At 49.3% G+C, this 11,984-nt stretch overlaps 1 protein-coding gene across 1 annotated transcript in view; it reads right to left on the reverse strand.

The window, feature by feature from the left end:
* The window catches only part of COL6A5 (collagen type VI alpha 5 chain), an 84,683-nt gene that overhangs the window by 30,934 nt on the left and 41,765 nt on the right, over positions 1–11,984 (reverse strand). The window contains 6 exon segments of the mRNA XM_006158515.2: positions 1,735–2,222; positions 4,694–4,705; positions 7,944–7,980; positions 8,071–8,106; positions 9,337–9,399; positions 10,926–10,988. Of these exon segments, the coding sequence (XP_006158577.1) occupies positions 1,735–2,222; positions 4,694–4,705; positions 7,944–7,980; positions 8,071–8,106; positions 9,337–9,399; positions 10,926–10,988 (699 nt within the window).

The raw sequence follows: 11,984 nt of genomic DNA on the forward strand, positions 1-11,984 counted from the left end.
GGAAACTCACACAGAGATACAACCTGACGATTTTTTTTTTAATTTTTAGAAATTTCTAGAAATCAGTGGGCTGCTCTAGAGTTTAAATTCCATTTGAGACAAGGTCCAGAGAGGAAAAAAAGGTAAGGTAAAATATTTTGAAGTACTTTTTTTTTTTTTTAAAGGACAAAATAATAAGTGACGCAAAGGATATGAGGGGCAGTTTCACAAAAATGAAAGTGACCAACGAACAGGTGGAAATGTCTACCCTCACACAGAACTATGAAGCAAAGCAGTCAGGGCACTGCCATTACCCGTCACATTGGCAGAAGTGTGGAAAGCAGGGTAGATGAAGGACAGTGCTGGCCAGCACGGGGACACAGACACCACACACAGAGGACGCCGCTGTTTCTTCAGAGCCAGGCAGGGAGGACTTGAGGAGGGTGAAGAGGAGGAAGAGGAGGGGGAGAGGGAACGTCCCGCGGGGAGAACAGCGTAGAGGCAGGGGAGCATGAGGGGTGGTTAAAGGAGGATGCACGTCCAGAACTACCCGTTAGGGTTATTATCTGGTAAGAGCAAGGTAGGGAGAAGTAGGCAACTTCCTGGGCTGGTTATTCTGTAAAGACGCTGAAAATGAAAAATGATTTGTTAACAAGAGGGCTAGAGGCTGTTCATGGCAGACTCCAAGGGGCGTGGACTCGATCCTTTCTGACAATAAGGGTTGAATCTGATGCCCTTTTAAGATTTCTTTACAGAAATTGGATGCAACTGTTAAAGTTGAAATGGCACTTGTTTCCCTTAGGGAGCAAAATGAGGGACGCAGAAATGTCCCGAAAGAAAGATGAAAAACCACAGGACGTCAGCCTCCTGCCATGCTTTCTGTCAGGATCTGCTGTGACTCTGCAGCTCCTATTTCAGAAAAAGACATGTGAGGAACAGCTTGATTCTCTTCGTGTTACAGAGAGATTCTTTTTCCTTTTTTAGTAAAAAAATCTGTGTGTTTATGAGTGAACCTTTATAATCTCTTGAATGACCTGTTGCCTTCACACACCCCAGAAGCATGTATTCCATGGATAATTTGAATATATTTAGAAGTTACAAAGAAGCGGACAGATAGGATTTCAAGTTTCTACAGGGAGACAGAAGAGGAAGGGGAGTGACAATCCCTTGAGGATCTGTGGATCTAAGGATGACCGAAATTCTTTTGGGGAAAATATTCATACACATCTAATGTTTTGAACAGCTTTAAGAGTTCACAGATCCTCCGGACTCCATCCCTCGCAAGTGGAGTCTAGCTGTCCGACGAGAGAGTAAGCAGATGCGAAGCTGAGAAAGACCAGGCCGGCGAGGGGGGGCAGAGCGCCATAGTCAAGACTCCATGTTAGACAGATCTGAGTTCGAGCTCCGTTAGCCACTTAGCAGCTGTTCAGGACTGCATGAGTCACTAGAACTCCCTGGGCCTCGGTGTCTCCATCTTTACCATGGAGACACCTGCACTCATGCAGAGGGTTGTGAGGATGTCTGAGGAGGGGCGTGAAGCTCTAAGGAAAGTGGCTGGCACCCGACAGAAGCTGAGCCAACGTGGCTGCTATTATTACCGACGTGGGATTCGGTGTCAGAGCCAGCGGACACGGAGACACAGGTGTGAAAACTGCAGAGGGTCATAAGCCACACATCTTCCCCGGCTCCCCACCATTCTCGGCCTTTCCCACCCACACCGCCCTCTGAACAATGAAGACGTGGTCAGATCCTTACCCCAAAAGCTTCATCCAGGAACCCTCTTTCATTGAAAGCAAAGACTGCCGGAGCGATATCCAGGGCACTAAACTCCATGGTGGCTGTGAGGACGGACGACTTACTGGCTGCTTCTCCGTTGCTGAAAAACACGGCAACTCTCCTCACGCTGGCTCCTGCGTACGTGCGCTTGAACATGTGGCGGGCCACAAACCGCATTGCGTTACCAATGTCTCGAGCCTCCGTGGGGGTTTGATACTTTATTTGGGAAAGAAGCTGGAGGAGTTGTTTCTTGCTGTGGTAGTCAGACCAACGGATAAGATAGCTGGTGCCCGAATCGTAGGAAATGACGGCAACCCTGGCTCCCACAGGACAGTTGTTCTCCCTGACGTTGAGGTCATTGACGATGGATGTGACGATGTCCTTTGTCTCATCAAATCGCTGCTTTGTGACACCAGAGGACTGGTCTAGGGCGAATACCAACTCTGTTGGATACACTGGACACTTGTCTACAAAAAAAAAAAAGTATTAAGTTATTTCAGGGGGTCAAAATCCTTTCCATAGGCTGGGCCATCGCCTAGGAGTGAAAGATGGACTCCACATGGCCGACCGTGGTCTGGTTCCTGTTCACAATACTTTGAAAGCATGCCAGGTGTGCGTGCGTGTATCCCAGAATCTCAACAGTGTGGAGGAGAAGGAATTGCAGCGCGACCACTCCCTACTGGGGTGCTTTCTCCCCATCTCTCTGTCTCTCCATCTTCTTCTGGTGAGCACACGTGCCCTCTGGCAATTAAAAAAATAAAAGAAGAAAGAACGTAACATGCAAAAGTGAATTTTACTATATGCAAAGTTTTCGGTGAGTAAAGTGAAATTATAGTTTGTTGGAGATGTTGAAAATCTCCTCCCCTCCAAGGTCTTTGAAATGATTTATTAATAAGGTCAGTTAGAAGATTTTCATTCACTTCTGTGGTGAATGCCTCCCTGCCGTGCAGAGGCAGGGCGATGTCCACGGTGGGTATGGGCACGGGGGAACAAGCTATGGGTCTCCCTCAAGGAATCTGAAGGAGACAGACCATTAGCGACGCGGTATAGGGTGGTCATTACTCGGCATGAGGATTCAGAGTCCAAGAAGGTATTCCCAAAGCGGGGGTCTCGGGGGCTTCCTGAAAGCCGGCTTGTGAAAGAAGCTTGCAGTGAGCGGTTACGAAAGTGGGGCTCTCTGAAACCCCCAGGCAGTACACACAGTCTGACGATGACCGTTCAGGACGTTTATAGGTTATCTTCCCTACGTATCAAAACTAACCTTCCTTTTTTAAAAATACTGCCACAGAGTACATGTGCTCCCCAGAGAGAGAAGGAGAGAAAGTGAGAGCTCCCCGCCATGGGCATGGCCACACTGCAACGCCCGCTCATCAGTTTTCCTCCCGCTGGGATTTGAGGCACGCATGCACAGACCCAGAACGACCCTCAGTCTGCTGGCTCTGGGACTCAAATCAAGCAGAGTGTGGAATACACCTGCTGTAACCACCACACCACTGGGAGGCCCTCAAACCTAGCTTTTCAACATCCTTGTTAAAGTCTGGACACAGGAAGAGAAAGGATCTTAAGAAAAGAAGAGAAGCGTCTCCATCTGCTTAGGCTGTTTCACTATACCCACTCTAGCTAACTCGCAAAGCGCATCGATCCCAACCACAGGTCTTAGTAAGGGTAGGAAAGTGTCGCTTTAGAAATGCACTTTGAACCAAGGAATTTTACTGCAAAGAAATTTTAAAATATAAAAGTTGATAACGGACAATAGAACGAGAAAAACAAGGCTCTGTATATTACTTATTTCTTCGCCCTATACTGAAAACTATTGGCGGGGAGCAGCAATTGGTGCAATGGTTACGTCGTGGGACTCCCACATGTTTGACCCCGGATTGAGTCCCAGACCTGGAAGCTTGAAAAGCATACTGGGCACAGGTGCATGCGTGCCCCAAACCCAAGAGGAGAATGGAGGAGAAGGGGGTGCAGCGTGGCCACCCCCCAGGGGTGATTTCTCACTTTCTGTCTCTCTGACTCTCCAGTGAGTACATGCTCCCTACAGCAAAAATCTCTCTTAAAAAACAAACACACAAAAACTCTTGGTAAAATGCTTCAAAAGCATCTTGAAGACTGACCTACCGTCACAGTTCTCCTGGAACATCAATCCAATTTCTATTCTTAATTTGTGATGACGTTAACTTGGCAAATAATAACTAGAGATACCCACAGGGTGCGAGACAATATTAGGAAACACGTATATGATAGATATTGATCGAATCGGGCCAGGAGCCAATTGCTCGTTTTCATCTCCTCTTACCCAGCGTGCAGCAGGGTACCTGACACGCTTAACCCACGCCTATGAAGCTCTATTAGCATGCACACATGCAAGGTGTTCTTGCAGGAATAAAGTGAATGGCTCCACACTTCAGGACCAGCTCACTGACAGAGGGTTTGCTCAGGGAGCCTCTGAGAGGCCGGGAGCTGACGTAACTCCTGGCTTCACTGACCATGCCCTCCGAAAGATCTGAGGCTCTGGGCGGTGCAGACCCTGGCAAGACCATCCCCCCCACGGCCAAGGTAGAGCGTCCACAGGGTCCTCGTGTGGTGGGACATGGATACGTGGTGTGAACGTGGTCTGAGGAAAGGACGTTCACACGTCCAAAAAGCTGGGGTCAACAGGGTCAGCAGCAAACAGAGCCACAGAGTGCAGACCGCGTCAGAGAGCCCCAAGCACACACCTCCAGAGAGCCCGCTCTGTGAGCTGCAAAGGGAGGGAGCTGGACAGGGCAACGGTGGGAAGGGGCCGGAACATGACAGGGACAGTTATGGTCTGAACTAAAAGACAGTGCACAGAGGGAAGAAGTCCTTTCCCAGCGGGACTCAGGGTTTCTTCCAGGTTGGTCTTGTCAGAATGCAGGAATTACTTCGGCGAGAGACTGCAGGGTAAGAAACTCACCTTCCCAGCAAGCTGTAAAGGGGAGACACAGAGAGAGAAGAATCGGTTACATTTTCAGAAGGCAGACTAAAAATCATCTAAAAAACCAAATTTCGACAAAGTGTAAGATTCTATCTGACTCTAATTGCAAATGAGGCTAATTTCTACATTGCAGGAAGCCGAGGTAGAAGGAGTGAGGAGAACAGCCACAGAATTTTACTGATCTGCTCCCTCCCTACCCCTTGCGGCCCTGCGCCCCTGCGAGCCGTGGCCAGCAGCCATGAGCAGAATTCTGGTTGAAGCTGATTACTTTTCCAAGAAGCAGGATAGATGAGGCTCTGATGGAATAGCAAGATTGCTGAAATTCAATTTGTGTTGTCTCTCTCCTTATCGCCTTTGAGTCACCCAGCAGCACAGGGCTAAAATACGGTCTTGCTTTCCCCCTCGATGAACACCCTGGGAAGCCCGATTTCTCTGTAGAGCCATGGAAGGATTTCTAAATGAACTTTGTCTTTGAGAAAAAAAATAATAGCTCCCTTGTTCGAGTACTCTCCAAATCCAGAGAGAAGAATGAAAAAACTCCGAGGGTTGCTCCTGAGCAAAACAGCATCTGGTTTCTCGAAGTGACTTACTCTGAAAACCGGGGACAAATCAGGGTGAGCGCTGATACATCTTGAAGAAACATGGGCTGACAATCTGCATGTCCAGGTGACTCAGTTCCCAGGAAGCAGATGAGTCACCCCCATATAGTAAAAGATTTTAATAACACTGGCAACACAAGGCCTCCCACCCTGCTGTCCCAACGGCAACCCTATTAACTCATGTCATGGCTTACGATGGACCTTTCTGACCAGGAGCTTCTGTGTGCTAACTTCAAGCCAAGCTGCCAGAGGAGGAGCACAGGCCCTAAAAACAGGCACGCCCACCAGTCGGGCGCGGCAAGGCCGGGACTTTGGGGGAAACCACTTGGCCTTTATTCACGGGCTGCTTTCCTAATTTTTGAAGATTATGTTTTCCTAAACTCCTCTCATGTCTCTCTCTCCCTCTAAAATGTGAGTCATTTGGGCCCCCCTGCTTTATCCTCGACCGTCCCCCTTCTCTCCACATCCCCACTGGCGTCTGGGAGAGAGTTTATGCTCCGGGGAGGGTCCAAGTCTCCAGCGTAGAAACCGGGTCCTCATCCCTGCGTGGTGGAAGCTGCTGCGGGACCTTGGGAGGCCTTGACGATGCCCCCTCCGAAGCCACGCCTGCTGAGTTGGTTGCAGGCCTGTTGCCCATCTTCCTCTGTCCCGCACTCCGGAGCCCCACGCTATCCAGTCAGCACCCCACGTGGTTACAGAAGCGGCCCGCTCTTGCCCAAAACCCTACTTGCTGGCTGGTCCCTTTCATGCGATGTTGGAAAACATCTTCCTTTAAATCCCAAACCTGGGACCAGCAGTTGGCGCAATGGCTATGTCGCTGGACTCCCATGTAGTCGACTGCAGTTTGAGTTCCAGATCCGGTGACTTAAACTCACGTGGGCGCGTGTGCGTGAGTGCCCAAGATCCTGAGATGAGAATGAAGGACTTTCTGTTTCTCTGTCTCTCTTTGTCTCTCTGGTGAGCACACGTGCCCTATAGCAAAAACTTCTCCAAAAAAAAAAAAAAAAAAAAAAGAAACCCCAAACCCTTCACGGACTAGTCCTCACCTCCTCGTCCTTCCGTCCACATGTGGTCTTCCTTAGGAGGGCCATATTTGATTTTGCTGAGAACACTGACAACACCTTGAGGGAGTCTGAACACCACGCTCATTTCCCACAAGGGCTCTTCCCCTTCTTCTCCCTGTGGTCCCAGTCTCAAGTCCTCGCCTCCCCCGTGTGCTGAAGAGCCTCTCCTCCTCTCCAGACCATGTTTTACTGCCCCCTCCCTGCTCTCCCCATTGGCTCCCTCTCTCTTGCCAACTGCCCACACGAGGCAGGTCTCGCCCTCCTCCATGGCCGTGGTTCTGGGCCTTGGTCACACTCTTCGCCATGACATCTTCCTGGATCATCCCTGGAATGTCTGCTTCTGACCTGCAAGTTTCACGTCCTGAGGGGCCTCATCCATCCACACGTGGCTGTAAGATCCTCCAGCGTTGACATCTGAGTCTCTCTCCCTGGCCCTGTGTCTTCCTGGAGCTCCATTTCCTCAGGTCCTTATAGATCATTTCATCTGGGCCAACCCACTATCTCTGCCTCTGCTCTGTTCCACCAAACTCACCGTCTTTTCCAACCAGTTGATTTCCCTGCACACTCCCCCGCCTCCTCGCCCACAGGGACACCAAGCCTCCCTCCAGCCTGTTATTTTAAATGTTCTGTGGTGGCTGCTGCTTTCTGGACACCTACTTACGACTACACCCTGTCTCCTTAAGTCAAGTCTTTCCGATTTCCTCCTTTTACACTCGATTACGATTGTGTGAGAACCACAGTGGACACCTGAGGAGGAGAGACACTGCCCTCCTAGCGCGGTACGTTGTTACATGCATATATGTAAAATGATGATTCTATTGTAATGTCAATTTTTTATCCTCTCATCGAGTCTTCATAATAACTATGTATGCTTAACGTTTTATCAGAAGGTGTACCATAGCCTCATTCTTCTACAAGCGTTAGAGTCTATATATAAACCATTTTGCTCTAATGAACAATATTTCCACAGCCATATTTAGCTATATTTTCTTTCTTTCTTTTGCTTTGGCTCCTTAGCATAAGTTTTAAGAAACAAGATTGCCAAGCCTTTTCTACCTTGCTTCCCCTTCTTCATAACCAAGACACTCTGTCTGTGGTTGACTGCTGCCTTATTCCTTTCTGAGACCATGTTCCTGCCTCTCCCCTGCTCTTCCCATAACCAGATTTAATCACCTTCATCCAAGCAACCTTCATGAATGAAGTAACTAACCAACTAACCCTAGCCCACCTGTATCCCTCTCATACCACGCCTTCTCAGTCCTCTCCACAGAACGCTGCCTTGGTGTGAGCTAATTCACACGCTGAGTTGGTCTCTAACTGTCCCGTGTGCGTGTTCTCTCTGCTCGTATACCTCACACCTCATGAACTGAGACGTCTCACTGAGCCCTCTTCCTCCCCCTCAGATGTGAGACGTCCTGACAGGGGGTGCCAACACACCTCTTTCCGAGGACCCTGGCCTTCCCACCAGTGAACTCAGCCTACCGATCCCCTCTTCCCCACCACATTCAACCCCGAGCGCCCTGACCAACCCCTGATGTTTTTGTCCTGTGATACCCAGATACTCACCGATATGGCCCCTCAAGAACCGGATCAGATCACATTGCTAAAAAATTTTAAAGAGAGAAGAAGTCAGACTACAGTGGCCTCCAAGTAGCTGTGCTGGGGTTTCTTTCATGAACAAGGAGATACCTACCGAGTACACAGGCTGCCCAGCCATGCCTTTAGTGCCCTAGGAAACAACAGAGCGCGTTAATTGGTTCGTGAACCGGAGACCTTCGTGATAAAACAAGAAAACAAAATCCTTCTTTCTGAAAAGCACAACAGGTAGAAAAGTAGCTGAAGAATTGTTTACAGTGCACACCCCCACTCACATCATGGGGTAAACGTATTTGTTTCAGGGTTAGATAAATAAGCTAATGCCTACACAAACTGAGCTGAATTAATTGTCTAGGGTAAAAAAAAATACTTCTAAAACTTGGTTGCACTAAAGTTGCACTACTCAGAAGACTGCTTAAAACTGCCATCGGCAGACTTCCCAAAGGCCACTGGTAAGACGAGGGGTTTGCTGAGAAATCAAAGGAACAGCTACATCAGAAGTCAAGGAGCTTCGAGTTCAAGAGGTGAGACACGACTCTGCGTGGTGGAAGGGCCAGACAGCATCACGCAGGAGGAGAGCGTGCACTGCAGTCGGGAATGCCAGGAAGGCCAAGAGGCCATGGAGCGGAGGACTGCAGAGAACCGGGCGAGAGGACTCAGGAAGGCTCCTGGGAGGAATCCTCCCCGCTTTATCGGAAATGTGAGCTGTTCTTTCCCCCTCACTTCCTTCGCCCAGAATCGGTCTTCCGGGCAAGGGCTGCTAACACATGTGGATGCCTAGACCCCATTGGACGGCTGATGGATGCGACATGCTTGCCTCAGGAAGATGCTATCACAGGCTCGGACGTGGACACACCACGGAGCCACCCCTCCAGCCCAGAAGCTCAACCAGGGACAGCCGCATAAGAGCCTTTGTCCGAAATGACAGTCGGCCCACGTGTCCAGTCATCTGCCGTGGCCTGAAAGTGTCCTCCCAAGTTAACGTGCTGCAGTCTGGTTCCCACTGTGATGTAGTAAGAGGGGGGACTTAATGGCTATGGTGTAAAGGGGGTGCTCTGGGAGGTACTAGGGTGTGTGTGCATCTGCAGACCCCACAGCACGGGAAGAGGGGTAGAGGAGTGCAGCACGGCCACGCCCCACGGAGTGGAGCTCTTCCCCCTTCTCTCTGTCTCTTCCCAGGGAGCACGTGTGCCATCTGGCAGTAAGTTAAAACAGAAGGTAAACCGACAGACCCAGTGACTGGCCCAGGGGTGTGCAGTTGTAGGAGTGTGGCCCTCAGTCTATGCTTCTGACTTTAAACTGTGTCCTTTCCCTGCCACACCAGGAAATGATACACACTGCCTGGTCCCGTGGGCGTACTCACCCTGTGTCCAGGAGGGCCTTGGAGTCCCGGAGAGCCCTGCTCACCTTTCAAGCCTACGGTGAGCTGCAGACAGGAACATACACTTGTTTTAACATCGTCTATGAGGACTACCTCGGTTTTAATGAGACATTATAGGGTTTTTTTGTTTTATTTTTAGTGTTTCTATAAGAGAACAACTGTGGGGCCAGCAGGTGGTAAAACGGTTATGTCACTGGACTCCCACATGGCTGACTGCAGTTTGAGTCTCAGACCTAGTGCTTAAAAATCATGCCAGATGTGTGTGCGTGCATGCCTAAGATCCTGGGAGGAGAATGGAGGAGAAGGGACTGTGGTGTGGCCATCCCCTCGGGGGGTGTTTCTCACTTTGTTCTCATTTTCTCTCTCTCTCTCTCTCTCTCTCTCTCTCTCATCAGCACATGTACCCTAAGGCAAAAATCTCTTTTTAAAAAAAAAAAGGAGAGGAGAGCAGCTATTCATTCAAGCCAAGTAGTGACTCGCACGTTCTGTAAGCCACAACCTCAGTCATGGGCAGACGCCGGCTCTCTGAGCCCTTTCACTGAGGGACCTGCTTTGCACTAGCACTGGGTGGGTGTTGCCAGGAGGAGCAAATACATGGGGCCTTCAAAAACTCATGGGAAATATGTTATGAGAAAAGCACGCATCACTCGGCGGTTTGAAAAACACACCGGGTGCAAGCTCATGCGCCCTAGATCCTGAGAGGAGAATGGAAGAGAAGGGATTGCAGTGTGGCTCACCCCCCATCCCCCCAGCCCAGCTAGTGCATGTGCCCTTTAGCAAATTAAAAAAATTTTTTTTGCACCAAAATAAATTCTTAATTTAACTCCACTTTTCCATGGACTTTTTAAAGTACCCTTGTATACTAGAGCACGCAGAGCTGTAGGAAGAATCTTCCCATCTGCAAAAGATCAAACGAGAAAAATGATCCCCGTACGCCTCCGTGGACATGCCTGGGCTGTCATTGCCACAGCTCAAGGTGACAGGTACGAATACTAGAGAAACGTACCCAGCCAGAAGCAATCACACCTTTCACACCGATGGTGACCACCGGCAATTGCACTCAGACTTTAAAATGCAAGACTGCTTGTCTCGGCATTTCGATTTTAAGTAAGCATAACATTCTACTCTGCACTTCGCTAGCTTAGAAGCCCTCAGTAGTCCTCCTTGAAATGGATGTCCCCTGTGACCTCGTTAAGGATGGGGGAGTCTCCAGAGAATGCCCAGGGACACAGAGAAAAGGTGCCAGCCTCACTTCCACGCATGTATTTGTTTTTTCCCCAGAAAAACTAGAAGGCTGACACTTCTTGGAGGAGCCAGTTACCAGTCTGTGAGTCTTTAAAAGGGTTCTGATTCATGGGACCATAGACTTTTAGGGCTAGAAGTGACCTTAGGTGCCACTCAGTTCAGCCCTCACCTTACATAGAGAGCCCTGAAGAGACACATTGAAATTCCCATCTTGCACGGGGCATCTGCAGCCCTTGGGCTGGATCGGTAATCCACACTTATGGTAAGATGATACGGTAAGAGTCTGCCAAAGAAACATGGCTACCTCGGGGTTACAGCTCACTTACCGTTAGTCCCCTAAACCCTTTGGGTCCGGGCCCTCCGGGGATTCCAGGCTCACCAACATCACCCTGAAGATGGAGATAGAAGAAATCAGCATGTTAAAATATTCACAATGAGAGAATAAAAACGCGTCCAAAGAGAAGCTTAATTGATCTTGTAACAATCATTCGATGTACATGATGACCAGTAAACACTAAATGCCATCTTTCTCTGCCATTCTGAACTAAGTCATTGGTACACTTAGTCTCCCAACTATTTTTAATATCTAAATTTTCTAATAATGCAAATATTGATGTATGAATATCAATTCTAGTTACTAAAAATTTTTTTTAGGTTTTTGCTCTAGGACATGTGCACTTGCTGGAGAAAGACAGAGGGAAAGTGAGAAGTCATCCCCCGGGGGGAAGGCCACACTGCAATTCCTTCTCCATTCTCCTCTCGGGATTGTGGGTACGCACACACACGGCTTCCAAGCCACCAGACCAGGTCAGGGGCTGGATTCCCACACGGGAATTTGGGACCTTGCCAGGTCCCAAATATTTTTTAAATGCTCCCAGCACCTTAATCACTATGACACTTGCCAGGTCCCAAATATTTTTTAAATGCTCAAAAATCACAAACACACATGAAGTACGGACCTCATGTAATACTAAATGTTACTTCTGCACCATCATCTAGCCGCTAGCTTCAACGGTTCTGTATGAGTATGCACATTTCACACTTCTCAGTGATGAAATACGCCCACTGTCCCCCGGAACACCGATCCTTGGGGCCAGCACACGGAGTGGCAGTCACCTCCCCCGAGCTCTGAGGCCGACGGGTCCCCGCCATCAGCCCCAGCGTCCCTGAGGGCTGACTGCAGCGTGCCCACTCCAACACTTGTTCCGCAGCCTACGTTTTGTACCTAAGCGTAAGCCCTGACCGTGTAGAAGACATGTTCACACGCTGTTGAAGAAGAGGGCCTCTTCCGGAATTCTAACATGTAACACAGAGGGAGTCGGATGGGAGCGGCTCTGGCTGAAGCAGAGGGGATCCCGCTCTGCATGTGGAGACGGGTCTATCTG

The sequence above is a fragment of the Tupaia chinensis genome, unplaced genomic scaffold (genome assembly GCF_000334495.1).
Source record: "Tupaia chinensis unplaced genomic scaffold, TupChi_1.0 Scaffold000601_1, whole genome shotgun sequence".
Taxonomy (NCBI): Eukaryota; Metazoa; Chordata; class Mammalia; order Scandentia; family Tupaiidae; genus Tupaia; species Tupaia belangeri.